We start from the raw sequence: 15835 nt of genomic DNA, 5'->3' as shown, positions 1-15835 counted from the left end.
GCCCTCTGGCGTCTAACGGACGGATGGGGCAGCAGAGCGCTCTCTGTCGCTCCCTCCTGCTTCTCCTAGGGGTAGCGTCCAGCTGTGCGTTTCCCCACTTGTAAAGCGGGCATGACTGCACGATCAGGTCGGAGAGGTTGTGAGGACAGAGCAGTTCTAGAAGGCACACGCTCAGCACGGGGTTAGGGTTCTCGTCTGCCTGTCGGCAGCTGCCCTGGGCAAGAGCCCGGCGCCTCAGTCTCCGCCCCGGGGCTTGTGTGGCCCTAGCTGCGGCAGGTGCCCCCGACAACGGCTCCAGGGACAGCCATGTGGCTGGGTCACCTCCACATCCCCGGGCGATCCTGCCTGTCCATCACTGGGCACAGGTAGACCCTGGCCTGGTGGACAAGAGCCCACGGGCTGGCAGCCGCGGGTGTGGTGGCAGGCGGAGCCCGGGATTCAGTCAACATGGGGCTCACGCGGCTCTTGGCACGGGTTGCCTCCCTTCCCTTAGAAGCCGGCACCAAGCGGCCACTTGATTGTAGCCAGGTCTGGGCTAAATCAGCGATGTGTCTGTGGCTGGAAGCATCTGGCAGAACCATGTGGCTCAGGGAACAAAAGGGTTTTTACTCTCACACGCCCCTTGTTACTGGAACACCGACGGGGTCCTCCGGTCTGCGGGCTTGGTCAGCATAAGTGCTTCCTCACCACGCTGGAAGCGAGGGGCCGACGCTATATGTAGAGCCATGGAAGTGTCCTCTCTCGGGAGGTTTGTAGCACAGCGGGGTGGGGTCAGGCCTGGCTGTGTGTTTCTTCCTGATGTTCCAAGTGTTCATTTCTCACCAGAGATGAGGAGTTCTCGGTGAGCTCGGTCCTGGCCTCAGACGTCATACACGCTTCCCGCCGAGATATCCCGTGTATATTCAGGGTATGTTTTCTGTTCCTTAGAGAAGTCTCGTTAACCCTAAAAAAGGAATCCCCTGCTTAAGATGGAACCATTCCTCGGAGCACTTCAGTGTGCCGTAGCAAGAGCCCAGCAGATACCTCGCTGCAGCTGCCTTCCCTTGTGTTGGGGTCCCTCCTGTCCAGGGCCCCGTCTCCCCCATGTCACCCGCACTGCCTTCCCGCCCGCACCCCACCTGGTCTGTCTGTGCAGTCACAGCGTGCCTGATGCTGGGAGCCACCTCGTGGTCCTGTATGAGTGGAATGTGCCCCCACAGCTCCCCTCCCTGGGACTTACTGGTCCTCAGCGGGAGCAAACGGCAGGAATCAGTGGGTGTTTCCCGGCAGCATGTTTGTTGGCCGAGGTGGAGCGTTCCCCCCGCAGAGTTCCTATTAGGTGGTGTGGCATTAGGAAGCCTCTGAGCCATTGTGGGTTAAGGAAAGAATCACCCCCACCCCTCCACTGGGACTTTTCATAAACACAGGAGAATTTTCACTGACCGCAAAATGAATCCTCTTAACTGAACTCACCTACCTACCTAGAAACTGCCCCACCTGTGCAGTATAGAGAACTGCCATCCTCGTGTGCTTAAAGCTGACCTGCAGCAGCAGCCCATGACGCCCAGGCTCCTGGACAGGCTCGGGGGACAGTCCCAGCATGTGCGGGCAAGTCTGTCTTTCCCGTTATGTTAAGTATAGGAAGATCATTCAGGAAATCGTTTTGAAGTGGACTTGCTCCATCAGTGTTGGCAAAAGCACAGTCGGACAAGGAAGGGATGCGGGGCACCTGTTCATGGCAGCAGAGCCCCTCACAGTCTCCATGGGCACCCGGAACCGGGACTCTGCCGACACCCTTGTCAGTACAGGGCAGCGAGGCCTCGAGCGCGGGGCGTCAGGGCCAGGCTGTGGGCATCTGTGTGCCGTGCTTTGGTTGTCTTACGGCTCTTTTCTTTGTCACGAAGGTGACAGCTTCTCTTTTAGGGACACCTTCTAAGACCAGCTCACTGCTCATTCTGACAGAAAATGAGAACGAGAAGAGGAAGTGGGTTGGGATTCTGGAAGGACTGCAGTCCATCCTTCACAAGAACCGCTTGAAGAACCAGGTCGTGCACGTCCCGCAGGAGGCCTACGACAGCACGCTGCCTCTTATCAAGGCTGTCCTGAGCGCCGCCGTCATTGGTGCGTGCCCGGTGCCGTGCGGGGCCATGCCCGTGATGCGGGGGACAGTGGAGCGTGTCCGCGGTGCCTGTGGGGCCTGATCTGCGTGGTGTCTGCGGGAACTGAGTGCCTGTGTCTGCTCTGAGAACGCTGTGTGTCAATAGTACTGACGTCCGTGTGCTGTTCTTACTCCTCCTGCCGTGACAGATGGGGACAGGATCGTGGTCGGCCTAGAAGAAGGACTGTACGTCATAGAGGTGACCCGCGATGGTGAGTGCCCAGGAGCCACTGTCTGCCCTCCCTGGTTCGCACGCACGGGTGCGGGAGGAGGAGCAGGAACCCCGGAGCAAAGACGTCTTCGGGACGTGTGGATTCCGTAAACAAAGGGAAGGGTGAACAGCTGAGAAACGTCACCTGCGGCAGATAAGACAGATGTTCAGCAGATGTGTGTGGCACATCCCCTGGTGCCTCGGAGTCGGGGCTAGGCTCTACCTGCAGGTTCAGCAGAGCACGGAGACCCACCGGCATCACGGGTGGGGTGGCAAGTGGCTTCCTGCGCCCACTGAGCTCGTGGAGGACAGGACTGAGGGGGGAGATGGGGACAGGGAGAGCCTCCTAAAAGGAAGATGATTTACTGAACTCCTCAGTGTGCTGATGACTTCCTGAAATTTTCCTTCCTCTGCTTCAAGTGGGGTATTTCCTTCTCGCCAGCAAGAAAATGCAAAGTAGCCCCGTCTCCTCTCTTCACCATCCTGTGTCTCAGGAGAGAAACGCAGGCAGATTAGAACTGGCCTGGCCCCTGGGCCGGGCTCTGGGCACATCCCCCAGAAATGAGGAGCTGCTCCGTGGTGGCCAGCGTTCCCTTCCTGCTGAGCCTGGTGGGAACACGAGTCACCAGCAGTGGCTCCTGCCAGCCCGCGCCCAGGGCTGCTGGTCCCTCAGATTCCAGACCAAAGGCTCTGCTCAGAGAGCCCTTAATGCAGGTCCTATACCAGTTAGGGTGTTGGGGATAGCAGGTTAATTTGGGGGTGGCTGCTTTCAGACAGTTTATCTGAGGGTCCAGTGAGGTTGGAGACAGACCTTTGCTCCCCATGTGCAACCTGAGGGTTCTTACCTTCGGGGATAAACCGGGAGATCCACATCCACCCCCCGAGGCTGCAGTGTGCTTGGCATCTCCCAACCTGGGCAGCGGGGATTTGGGGTGCTGGTACCATGGAGGCAGGGGAGTGTGAGATTGGGGTGGCCCCTGGGTGCTCCTGAAGGAGGGCGCTGCCCTGGCATCTGCACGACCCTGAGGTTGGCAGGGTCGGAGGCACATTCTCGAGCGTGTTCTAGAGCTGGTTGGCAGGGCAGGTGGTTGGCAGGGCAGGGAGCCGACGGCAAGGTTCCTGGCGCTCTCGCACAGGCGCTCCTGAGCTGCTGTGATTCCGCTGTTCCATTCCCGCAGTGATCGTCCGTGTTGCTGACTACAAGAAAGTCCACCAGATCGAGCTTGCTCCCAAAGAGAAGGTTGCCGTCCTCCTCTGCGGCCGGAACCACCACGTCCATCTCTGTCCGTGGTCTGCTTTCGATGGGGCAGAAAGCAGCGCAGACGTCAAGCTTCCAGAAACAAAAGGCTGCCAGCTCATCGCAACCGCGACACTGAGGAAGAGCTCCTCCACCTGCCTGTTCGCGGCTGTGAAGCGCCTGGTCCTTTGCTATGAGGTCCAGAGAACTAGGCCTTTCCACAGGAAGGTCAATGAAATCGTGGCCCCCGGCACTGTGCAGTGGATGGCCGCGCTCAAGGACAAGCTGTGTGTTGGCTACCCGTCTGGGTTCTCTCTGCTGAGCCCCCAGGGGGACGGGCAGGCTCTAACCCTGGTAAATCCCAATGACCCCTCGCTTACGTTCCTCTCACAGCAGTCTTTTGATGCCCTTTGTGCTGTGGAGCTCAAAAGCGAGGAGTACCTGCTTTGCTTCAGCCACATGGGACTGTACGTGGACCCACAAGGTCGGAGGTCACGCATGCAGGAGCTCATGTGGCCTGCGGCGCCTGTTGCCTGTAGTATGTATATGTTTTTCTGTTGCCATATCCCTGTTGCCGCTCGTCACCTCGACAGTCAGCATGCGTTCTAGTTCGCTTTGGTTTGTGTCTCGGTCCCTCAGCTGAGCAGTTAGAGGGGCCCCGGGGTGGGGGTGGCGGGCCCCTGCGTTTCTTCAGGAGATGGTGTGCTCCTGACTGCAGTGGGAGGTGGGGGTGTCCCTCTTGCTGCGCCAGCCTCCTGCTGGCGGCGCCTGTCTCCCCCGGAGCACCAGGGCTTCGCAGGGGCCCCTCCGCTGAAGAACGCGGATGGGCAGGATTTATAAACTCAAGCTAGAGGGTTTAGGTACCAGAAGACACCGCAGCTCCAGAGTGCAGGTTAGCTCCTGCTGGGACAGAGATGCCCGTGGAACTGCTGGGAGCCGTGGCCCCTTGTTTGCCACTTTCAGTGGCCTGCGGAACGGGGTCCCCGGACAGGAGTCTCTAAGGCCCGAGCCCAGTGAGTCAGGGCCCCGAGTTGGCTCTGTGGGGACACGTCCCACACAGCCTGCTGTCTGGGCGCTCTCAGCAGACTCTACGGCTCAGATCATGTGCTCAGTGTAGCCCAAGTCAGAGAAGCAGCAGGTCGGGCGGAGAGCAGGGAGTGGGGAGACGGGTCACAGGGCACATGCTGATGTTGAGCGGATGGGGACAGGGTGGGAGGTGGGGGTCCTGTTTTTCCTTAATTACCTAAAAGGATAACCTGTGTGCCTCATGGCCAGCCTCGCCAAGCTGGCAGAGTCCCCAGAGGTGTTGGACAGGGACACTGGGCCATTGAGATGACCCACCAGCCTTCGGCTCTCCGGGCCTCTGCACATTCCCCAGCTCAGTCAGTCCCCAGCCAGGGCGGCAGACAGGCAGGCAGGTGATGGCTGGCCGGGTCCCTTCCTTGCTGCACCCCATCGTCCTCATGGGCAGCCTGGACAGGAGCGGCCTCAGAGCCATGCGGCAGCCCTGCCCGTCAGGGTCTTCTCCTGAACCCTAAGTTTTGAGAAGTTTATTGTGGAAAGGTCACTGCGTGTGATGTTTTTGGCATCCTGGCTGTGTGGCTGGCCCGCGCACCTCATGCTCCTGTGTTGGCCCTCCTGGTTCCCACTCCCCCTGCGTGCACACCACACACCCCACTTCCGTTTGTGAGCGGGCGAGAAACGACTCGCTGAGTTCGGGCCGGAGAACGCGAGCTCTGTTGCCTCCTTGTTCCACGCCCGCGCTGCGCATTCGCGGGGGTCCTCGCCCGTCGCAGTGACGTAGGGAGGCACGGGCGGTCCCACGTGGGCCACACGGTGGAGCCGGGCTCGGACGCACATCCGTCAGGCTCCCCGGCCCGTCCTCTCGCCACCGGTGTTGATGGTTTCATTTACAGTCTCCTTTAAACAACGATGTCTCAGTTTACCAGCAAGCTTCACAGCCTCTCCTGGTCCTCCGTGTGGAGGACGGTCCTCTGAGAGTTCCCGCAGGGAGCTGTGCTGCATGTCCCCTCTGTGGCGGGCGCTGGCCAGTTCCAGCCTCTCGGCTGCTTCCTAAAGGCTCCTTCATGTCCCCGTTTGTGTTGGAGAGAGGGGCTGACCGCACATGGGGACTGTGATGGCAGCACAGCAGGAGAAGCCTTGCAAAGGTTCATCTTCAGTCAGTGACGCATGACACGAGGGAGTAACTTCAGCCTGGAAGGCAGAAGGGCCGGATGGCCCTGGGGACCCCACGGCCGGCCTCGCCCTTGCCTTGCCCTCCTGGGCGGGCCCTCTCCCTCGACCTGCTCTCCTTCCCCAGAGGTTCAGTCTTACTGCGATTCTAAAGATGGGGACTGTCCCCTCAAGCCTCAAATGCCAGATGGGCCCATGGTCCCTGGTGTGTTCCTGTCCCCACCCGGCAGTGTCCCATCACTCCAGACAAGGGGGGAATGTCATTCCCCCACCCCACCCCCCGGGACTTCTCACAGAAAGCTGGTCCCGGATGTGTTGAGGCGGGAGCACCAGAGGCCACCACACACCTGGAAGGACCAGTCCCCGAGAGGGCGAGCCCGTGGGTTAGCTGGGGCCGAGGCAGGGCGGGTGGTTGCCCCGGAGCCGAGCAGCAGTCTTGTTTGGAGATTTTATGGGTTCCCTGAGAAATCGGACTTTCTGCATCTCTTAAAGGAATTTTGCCTCCAAACCGCGCTCGCCCCCACCTCAGTTCCAGGCATGTTGGGCCTAAAGCGCTGGTTTCCGCAGGGGTTGCGGGGGGAAGCGAAGGGGCAGCCGGCTCCCCGCACGGCTGCTCGCCCCTGCGCCGTGTGTGGAAGGCGCTGCGCGGGCCCAGGCGGGCCCTGTGTGAGCGAAGGGTCCTTCTAGGGCCGGAGCGCGAGTTCCTGCCCTCCAGCGGGTTGCGCCCCCGAGCTGAGGGCGGCGCGGCCCGAGGGGCGGGGGCGCGGGGGCGCGGGCCGCGCTCGCTCACGGCCTGCCCCCCCCCCCCCCCCCCCCCCCGGCGCCAGGTTGCAGCCCCTCCCACGTCACGGTGTACAGCGAGTACGGCGTGGACGTGTTCGACGTGCGCACCATGGAGTGGGTCCAGACCATCGGCCTGCGGAGGGTAAGGCCCCGCGCGGCTCGGGTCGGCCCCGTCCCGCGCGCCGCAGCCCTGCACGCCGCTGCCCTCCCTCTGCTTTCGCGCGCAGATACGGCCGCTGAGCTCCGACGGCGCCCTCAACCTCCTCAGCTGCGAGCCTCCCCGCCTGATCTACTTCAAGAGCAAGTTCGCGGGTGAGGCTCTGCCCGCGGGGCCGGGGGCGCGGGGCGGGGCCGGCGGGTCACCGCCCCAGGGCCGCTCGGAACCGCAGGGCTCGTCCCCCTCCCGCAGGAACGGCCCTCAACGTGCCCGACACGTCGGATAACAGCAAGAAGCAGATGCTGCGGACCAGGAGCAAGAGGCGCTTCGTGTTCAAGGTGCCGGAGGAGGAGCGGCTGCAGCAGCGGCGGTGAGCGCCGGGGCGGGGCGGGGCGGGCGGGCCCGCGGCGGTTTCGGGTCGGCTCGCGGGCAACGCGCTCCTTCTCCTCAGAGAGATGCTCAGAGACCCGGAGCTGAGATCCAAAATGATATCCAACCCCACCAACTTCAACCACGTGGCCCACATGGGCCCTGGGGACGGCATGCAGGTGCTCATGGACTTGCCTCTGGTGAGCGGGGCGGGGCAGGGCGGGGCGGGCAGGGGCGGGCGGGGGCGGGGCTGCAGGCCCTGCGGTCCACCGGCCTAGGCTACCGGCTGCCCCACCGCATCCCGGGCAGAATCCCGCGGCGCCTCACTGCGGAGCTGGCTGGTTCATCTGCGGGTCTCTGACCTCGGCTGGTGTCCGTCACCTTTTCAGGCTGTTAGTGTTTTGTGGGGAAACTAGCTGTCAAAAATGACTTCTCGGGGGCGCCTGGGTGGCTCAGTGGGTTAAAGCCTCTGCCTTCGGCTCAGGTCATGATCCCAGGGTCCTGGGATCGAGCCCCGCATCGGGCTCCCTGCTCAGCGGGGAGCTGCTTCCCTCTCTCTCTGCCTGCCTCTCTGCCTACTTGTGATCTCTGCCTGTCAAATAAATAAAATCTTAAGAAAAAAAAATTTAAAAAAAAAGACTTCTCAGGAACATTTTCGTACAAGCAGGTAGCAGAGCTTTTCACTTAAAAACGTGAGCTAGACCCTGTGACCCAGCAGTTGCACTAGTGGATATTTACCCCAGAGATACAGATGTAGTGACCTGAAGGGGCACATGCACCCCCGTGTTCATACCAGCAACATCCACAACAGCCAAACGGTGGAAGGAGCCCGGATGTCCATCGGCAGATGAATGGATAAAAATGCTGTGGGACACGCACAGACACACACACACACACCACGGACTGCTACGTAGCCATCAAAAAACCGCAAAATCTTGCCATTTGCACTGACATGAGTGGAACAGGGGGTATTAGGCTGAGCGAAGTCAGTCAGCCCGAGACAGTTACCATATGATTTCACTGATGCGAGGAATTTGAGAAACATGACAGGATCATAAGGAAAGGGAGGGAAAAAAGTGAAACCAGAGAGGGAGGCCAGCCATAAGAGACTCTTAATCTCAGAAAACAAACAGAGTTGCTGGAGGGGCAGGGGAGGAGGTATGGGGTGGCTGGGGGACGGACACTAGGAACGGTGTGTGCTCCAGTGAGCACTGTGAATGCTGGAAGCCTGGTGATTCACAGAGCTGTACCCCTGGGGCAAATAATACATTGTATGTTAATTTTTAAAAATCAGACATGAGCTAAGATTCAACTTTGCCTAAAATCATTCTTCTCAATTCTTAGCTCAAAATTAGTCTGGTGCCACCGTCCATGGAGTGAGGTCTCGGGACCCCAGCTGTGGCCTGTGGGGCCTGGCTTGCAGTTGGGCCAGGGCCCAGACGTGCTTCTGCCCTGCCGTCTGCCCGGGCGCCCCAAGCCTGCTCACTACCTTTCCCTCCACCCAGAGCGCTGTACCCCCCTCCCAAGAGGAAAGGCCTGGCCCTGCTCCCCCCAGCCTGTCTCGGCAGCCTCCATCCAGGAACAAGCCCTACATCTCATGGCCCTCATCAGGTACCAGGGTGTCCGAGAGTGGGGGCCTGGCCTGCCGGGGCTCTGGACTCTTTTCCCTAAGATGGCAGCTGTCCGTGTTCCACAGGGGGGTCGGAGCCCGGAGTGGCTGTGCCTCTTAGGAGTATGTCCGATCCTGACCAGGACTTCGACAAAGAGGTAAGACTTACCTTGTTCCAGGGGCGCCACTGAGTGTCTGCAGCTCCTCGCGTGGGGGAGAATCCGGGTGGTGACAGCAGCTTCACCCCGCCTGGACCAGCCTTGTGGGGCCCGGCAGGCCCGGGAAAGAAGGGGCCGGGATGCAGCCTGGTCACCGCCGCAGGAGGAAGAGCAGCCTGGTGACAGGCTGACCTGAGCGCTACTCCCCAGCGCCGCTGGAGGGCGGGAGGGCACGGGCTCCGTGACCGGGAGCCTGGTGGGAGAAGGATGTGGCATCCTGTTCGCAGGTAATGACCTGACCAGCACGTTCCTCAATCAGACCAAGGCCTCTGGGACCAGGCCCCATTCCGGGCTCTGCCTCAGTTGGGAGCTTAGGGGGGCCCCAGAAGCCTCCCGGGCACTGACAAATAGGGGCCTCCCTGCCGAATGACTGAGAAATGAATGCCTTTCCAAGAAAAGCGCAGCCAGCTTCTCCCTTCTGGACCGTCTCTGTCCTCCTGCGAGCTCTCGTGTAACTCCTGGTAGCTGCGTTCTGTCGGTGTGAGGGTGGCCTGGTGCGTCTGCGAGAGGCTCCCACGCCGGCCTCTCTGCCCGTTCTCTGGTGGCTGTTCAGGATTGGGGCCTGCGGGGCCAGCGTGGCTCTGCTGCTCCTTGGGACTGTGCCACGGTGGGTGTGGCCTTACGCTTGCTGGGGGTGGTGGGGACGGTGCGGGAGCCCGTGCTCACCTGCCTCCGCGCACTAGGCAGCCCCACACCCTGCCCGGTGGCTCCCTGGGAGCCCCACCCGGGGCAGAACGGGTGAGGCCGATGCTGGTCTTCCTGCGGGCTGCTGACTCTGAGGTCCGCAGTCACTGCCGGCGTGGGCCGGCCGATCTTCCTCCAGGCCCAATGTCCCACCTTCGCCCCCCCTCATTCCTGGAAGCTCTTTCCTCACTGTGAACGTGGTCTGTTGCAGCCGCTAATTCCCACGCAGTCCCGTCTGTCTCATTCAGCTAAGGTGAACAGACGTTCTCGCGTCTCTTGAGCTCAGCGAGGTTTCCTTTTGGTGCGTCGTACCTTCGTGACGTATGTTTGTGAGAAAGTGTCCTGACTCTGAGAGTATGTTTGTAGGCAAAGACCTAAGCTGACTCATTTCACAAGCGGATGGTGCCCTGGCCCCATGCCATTTCTTTCCCTCCAGCTTGAAATGTTGTCTTTTTAGTACGTTAAACCCCTTTGTTGATGTGTTTCTGGATAGTCCGTCCGCCGGTGGACGGACTCTTTCCTCTGTCCGCGCCGCCTGCGGGAGATCAGGCAAGAAATCTCTGTTCCTTTATAACAGTTTCTTAGCTGTTTTTATTTTATGCAAATAAATTTTATTTCTTTTAAGTGTATTTATTAAGTAACATCTACACCCAGCGTGGGGCTCGAGAGCATGACCTTGGGATCAGGAGTCCCGTGCTCGTGGGCCGAGCCAGCCCGGCACCCACACTCCACATTTTTAAAAGCAGTTTGTTGGCTTCACAGTAAAAAAAAAAAAAGTAAAAATTGTGTTGAGCTTTTCGTTGCGATTATATTGATTCATAGATGAATTTGGGGGATGCCCGCCATCTCGACCTTTCCTGTGTGGGAACACAGAGTGTCTCTCTGTGTTTCCCTCCTGCAGGCAGCGCATGTTTGTGGTAAGTGATTCTTACGACGTTGGAGGGTTTTGTTGCCATCGTGGATGGTCTGCCGTCTTCCGCCGCGTACCTGGTGGTTCTGGCTGGGGTCCGTACAAGCTGGCAACTTTGGGCCCTTCAGTGTCCCCCTACCTTGATGAGTTCTGATTGGCACTTGTGTTTGGTTGATGGCCTTGGAGTTCTGTCTCTTGGACCCTGGGAGGGGGTGGGGGGGGCAGAGGTGGTGTCGCCTCACTCAGCACACTGGGGGGCCTCCTGAGAGCAGAGGTTTGGCCCGCTGACGCCGCGGGCTCCGTGCCCCCAGCAGGCTCCAGGAAGACACACGCCTCCCGTCCTTTCTGGCCAGCGTCTCACCAGGCTAAGGCAGGGGTGCTGGGTGTCGGTCAGGTGCTTTCATCAAAGGTTTCCCTTTGAAACCCCACCTTCCCGGGATTTCTCGCCAGCCTGTTTGTGTCGGACGGGGGCAGCCTTGCGTCCGGAGAGTCAGTCCTCCCTGGTCGCGATGTGTTGTTTCTTGGAGTAGAGACGGTCTGGGGTCCTTCGGTTGACAGTGTTCATCAGCCTCGTGCCCTGGGCTGACCTCGGCCGCCTTTGTCCTCAGAGCTGTACTGAGCTCAGCTCTGACTCACCTCTTAGTAGCCATAACGTACCCGTTTTCTTTCCGGGAAGGTTTCGTAGAACACCCTCAGAACCGCCGAACGCTGCTGCCTCTAGAGGTAGGTCTTGGTTTTTTTCTCTTATTACTTTTTTTCCCCTCAGCCGTGTATTTTGAAAGTTTTGAACCTTCAGAAAAGTTGCACGAACACCAGAGTAAGCATCCCACGTGAGCTTTACGTGACCTGCCTCCCCCGGTTGGGTCTGTGGGGGAACACCCAGCAGAAAGGAAGGTGCGGTCTCACCGGAGCCCCAGCCTGGTTCTGCGCGCGTCTCCTGAGGGTGCAGCCCCCTCCTCCCCGGCGGGGCTCGCCTCGCACCTCGGTGTCTCCCGGGGACTGTTCACGCCCAGGGCCTGGCCGCGCTGAAACCCAGAGTCCGGTTAAGGAGCACCTGTGGGTTCTGTCGTCCTGCCTCTCGTCTGAGTGCAGCCTTTCTCTCTCATGCCGCTGAATTTACGGGAAGTACAGCTCTCGTGCAGAACGCCTCTCGGGCGAGGCTTGTCTGCGATCTCGAACAGTGAGCGGGTCCCATAGTGTTCTCCCCAGGGGCTGGCGGAGGAGAGTGTGTAAGCATGTGCCTGTGCGTGCACCCGCGCGCTTCTGCTGAACCGTCGGTCGGGGGCGCACTGGGCCCCTTCTTTCCGCTCCCCCAGCCCCCGGTCTCACCACCTTGCTTCGGTCCCCTTGACCCTGGAGCTGGTCCTCCGTCTTTCCAACGTTGCCTCCTCTCGGGGTTCAGGTTAGAAGTCCCAGGCCAGCCTGCCACACAGTGGACAGGGGACCCCCCGAGGGGGCTAGTGCACCCCCAGGCACAGAGCACCCATTGGTCCCGCACTGCTCTCGTGTGTTCACACTGGGAGGAATGTGGTGCAGTTCGTGCTGCTCTAAAGTGAACAATTCTGTGGCTGTTCAGTAAATTCACAGAGTTGTGCAACCACCAGCTAAAGACCACAGGATTTCCACTGCCCCAAAACCCACCACACCCCAACCCGGCGTCTTCTCCCATTCCTCCCTCCTGCTGCCGTGGCAGTGGCACATCTCTGTTCTGTCTCTGCGGTGTGCCCGCCGCGGACGCCTGCGCCGCCTTCGGAGTCTGGCCTCCTTCACTCAGCGTAAAGGCCTCGAGTTCACTGACCTGGCAGCAGGCGTCCGGGGTCCCCCATTTCACATCCTCCTTGTCCCCGGTGGACACGTGGGCTGGACCCAGCTCTGGCTGCTGCGAGTAGCGCGGAGAAGACCACGTGCGGACCCGCCGTCGTGCGGGCGCGTCCTCATGTCTGCGCCTCCAGCCGCGGGGGACGGTTCACTTTGCGACGAGCCATCAGTGTTTCCCACGACAGCGGTGCCATTTCACACTCCTGCCAGCAGGGTGTGGAGGGGACGATTTCTCCGCGGCCTTGTCAGTGCTTACCCTCCCTTTCCTTTTTTTCTTCTTTTTCTGATAGCCATCCTGGTGGGTGTGAAGTTACCAACCTCATTGTGGTTTGATCCGCATCTCCCTAGTGACTGCTGATGTCCAGCCTTGTTCTCCTGCGCTTGCTGGCAGCTTCTGTACCTTCGGAGAAACATCTAGTTGTTTACCCGTTTTTGTAAATTGAGTTGTCTTTTGTTACGGGGTTGAACAGCACGTTGTGTTCTCGGGACACTTGGCCCTGACGTGAGGTGCAGGTGTTTTCTCCTTCTGCAGGTCGGCCTCTCTCCTTGATCTGTTCTCCGATGCTTCTCATTCGGGCGATACCCAACCGCTTTTCTTCTGTTGGTTGTGCTCTTGAGGTCATAACTAAGAATTCATTGCTGAATCCAAAGTCATGGAGATTTATTCTTGTTTTCTTCTGGGTGTTACGGGTTTAGCCTTCATATTCCGGTCATTGATCTACTGGGAGTGCGTTTCCCTTATGTCGTGAGGTGGAGATCCGGCGCCACCTTCCCTCGTCGAGGTGCCCTTGCCAAAAGCCAGTGGACCGTGGTAACCAGATTTATTTCTGGACTCGGTTCTGTTCTGCTGCTCTCTGTGCCGATGCAACACCACACCGTTTGGGGTACTGTTGCTTCTTAATGCATTTGGAGGAGTAAGTTTGGGAAGTGTGGTTCCTCCCAGTTTTTTCAGAGGATTGTTTTGGCTGCTCTGGGCCCCTTGCAATTCCATATGAATTTGAGGACAGGACCGCCGTTTCCCATTTCTGGAAAAAGAGCTGTCAGCATTTCAGTAGGGACGGCGCTGAGGCTGTGGATTGTTCTGGGGCGTGCTGCCGTCCTCGCGATGCTCAGTCTGCCTTCCACGGACACGAGATGGCTCAGGCCGTCTTTCTGCCGCAGCGTTCTCTACTTTCAGTGGTCAGATGTCTCACCTCTTTGGTTAAGTTTATGCTGGAGTTGAACAGCGCTGGTGAGAGCGGGCATCTCGTTTGTGCCTCGTGCTAGTGGGAAAGTTGTGACTTCGCCACTCAGTGTGAAGCGAGCTGTGGGCCTTTGAGCGCGCTGAGAAAGGTTCTCATGGAAGAGCGCCTTCTCTCACTTCGGTCTGTCTGGTTGCTTCGCCGTAGAGTTGCTTATTCCTCTTTGGAACTGTAATTGCTGAGTTATTTGTGGGTTTCAGGTTGGGCTTTGGTTTGCGATCGCTTCACCGGCGCACTGAAGGACGCTGTCACATGCTCGTCGAGTGTTGTCCCAGCCAGACTGCAGGCAGCAGCGGGACCGACTTCCCCGGCTGGTGCCCGTGTCTGGAGGCCGCACCCAGCCTCCACAGCCCGGGGTGGTTGTCCTTACGCTCTCCCCTCCTTGTGTTAACAGCCTGACTCCGACTCGACCAAACACTCGACTCCATCGAACAGCTCCAACCCCAGCGGCCCCCCAAGCCCCAACTCCCCGCACAGGAGCCAGCTCCCCCTCGAAGGCCTGGAGCAGCCAGCCTACGACGCCTGAAGCCACCGGCCTCGCCACCACGGGGCCAGGGAGCTGGGGTGGGTGGCCTCCGGTGCCAGTGCCAAGACTGAGCTGACCCTCCAGTGTTGTCCAAGGAAACGTAGACTCAATATGTAGATATGGAGATAAAGAAAAATCTTTATTATAATAATGATCAGTTTTCTGCCACATGGTTGTTGGTGGTGGGCCCGACCCACTGACCCGCACCACGGTGGGACAGCACCATTCCGTTTGCACAGGAAGGACCAGCACCTCGCCTCCCCCGCCCGGAACCAGCTGCGGATGCCGGCCTCCCGCGTGGTGAGCCGGCAGACCCCACGCAGCCTCCGTGACGAGCCTGTTCCCTGCCCCCTAGGACCTTAGAGAATCGTAGGAAATTGTGTTTCGGTCCCCGTGTCCCTAGAATCTTGAAGACAGGAAAGCGGAGGTCAGTCGGTGGCCTTCGTCTTCGCTTAGCCATTACAGTCAGCCGCAGACCTTCTGCCGACCGTGTAGCCATGGCCAGAGGCCCCCGGAGCCACCCCTGCCCTGGGCCCCGTGTGTGTGTGTGTGTGTGTGTGTGTGTGTGTGTGTGTGTGTGTGAGTCCACTCCTGGTCACAGCTGTCAAGTGTCACCTGTCTCACTACTGTGAAGTCCCTGTGCTCGCACGGCTGCTGCCTCACCATGAAGGTGGGCGTGGCGAGCTGCCACTGGGCAAGAGGAGGCCAGCGCCCCCGGAGCCCCGCTGCAGGCGCCGGACAGCCCCCGCCCTGCCGCCCTGCCCCTGCATGGAGCCCTGTGGTTAGTGCCCGTATGCATCACATAGACTCGCCCGACACTCCTGCACATTGGCTCTGCCCGTGGATTTACTCTCCCCCTTCCTTGCTGCTGTGTTGAGTAATCAGGTTTGTGCCCTGTCCTGTGAAAGGCTTAGATTAACTGGCCAGCCGGCAGTGCTGGTCTCTGGCCCAGGACGGGCTCTGCCCTGCTCTCCCGCTGGTCCGCGTTCTGGCGACGCTGTGGAAGACGTGCACTTCCCTTGAGTCGGCACTGAGTGATGTGGGCACCACGGCCTGCCTGTGCGTGTCGCACACCCAGCACCTGCTGTCCACCGCCCCCTGGGCCTTCTGCTGGGTCTGGCACCTGCTGGGGGTTCTGGTTTTTACTTTTTTAATGTAAGTCTGAGTCTTTGTAATTATTGAATCGTGAGAACATTTTTGAACAATTTAGCTGCCAATAAAGCAGAAGACAGCAGTTTTAAAGTTCTCAGTGGCTTGTCTGAGTGTGACGACTTGTCTCCCTGCTTGTGCCCCAGTGGGACCCGGTGCCGGAACCGCCTGCAGATGCCGCTCTTCCTCATTTGCTCTGCGGGGTCCTGCAAAAGGCACCTGTCTGCATGTGGCAGACGCTGGTTTCCAGTGGGACTCTGGCCTTCCAGGGCTGTGATGGGGCTCCTGGTGGGGGGCACCTGGACATGGGAGGCAGGGACGGGCTTGGCCACTGCGGGGAGAGAGGGGTCCCCTGGTTAGGTGCTCCTGCCGGGTCTCGCGGTAGCCAGACACCAGAATTGGGTTAGAGTTTCAGCCTGAGAGAAGTAGAAGCTGCCGGGGCCAGGGGCCAGGGGCAGGGCGGGGGTGGGGGGCATCAGTGAGACACTGCAAGGCAGAGCAAGAGTCCCGCAAGCGCAGGCGCGCGGGAGAGGCTCCAGTCTGTGGGGCCACCTGGAGCCGCAGGGGGACCCCGGCCACACACAAGCACGCTG

The 15835-nt window shown here is 59.8% G+C and overlaps 1 protein-coding gene across 4 annotated transcripts in view; it reads left to right on the top strand.

Moving 5' to 3' along the window:
* CDC42BPB (CDC42 binding protein kinase beta) overlaps positions 1-15339 on the top strand; it is a 96940-nt gene extending 81601 nt beyond the window's left edge. For 3 of the 4 annotated variants that reach the window (XM_032345370.1, XM_032345368.1, XM_032345371.1), the window contains 11 exons: positions 826-907; positions 1884-2100; positions 2287-2349; positions 3527-4123; positions 6606-6703; positions 6789-6873; positions 6971-7088; positions 7170-7287; positions 8593-8698; positions 8784-8854; positions 13962-15339. In XM_032345370.1, coding sequence (XP_032201261.1) covers positions 826-907; positions 1884-2100; positions 2287-2349; positions 3527-4123; positions 6606-6703; positions 6789-6873; positions 6971-7088; positions 7170-7287; positions 8593-8698; positions 8784-8854; positions 13962-14093 — 1687 coding nt within the window. In that variant the 3' untranslated portion in view covers positions 14094-15339. The remainder of the gene's footprint in view (positions 1-825; positions 908-1883; positions 2101-2286; positions 2350-3526; positions 4124-6605; positions 6704-6788; positions 6874-6970; positions 7089-7169; positions 7288-8592; positions 8699-8783; positions 8855-13961) is intronic. The other variant, XM_032345369.1, reaches the window with a different exon arrangement.
* The last annotated feature ends 496 nt before the right edge of the window (positions 15340-15835 follow it).

The sequence above is a fragment of the Mustela erminea genome, chromosome 5 (genome assembly GCF_009829155.1).
Source record: "Mustela erminea isolate mMusErm1 chromosome 5, mMusErm1.Pri, whole genome shotgun sequence".
NCBI classification, from domain to species: Eukaryota; Metazoa; Chordata; class Mammalia; order Carnivora; family Mustelidae; genus Mustela; species Mustela erminea.
The sequence above is the reverse complement of the archived record's forward strand: the minus strand, read 5'-3'. Positions and strand labels throughout refer to the sequence as shown.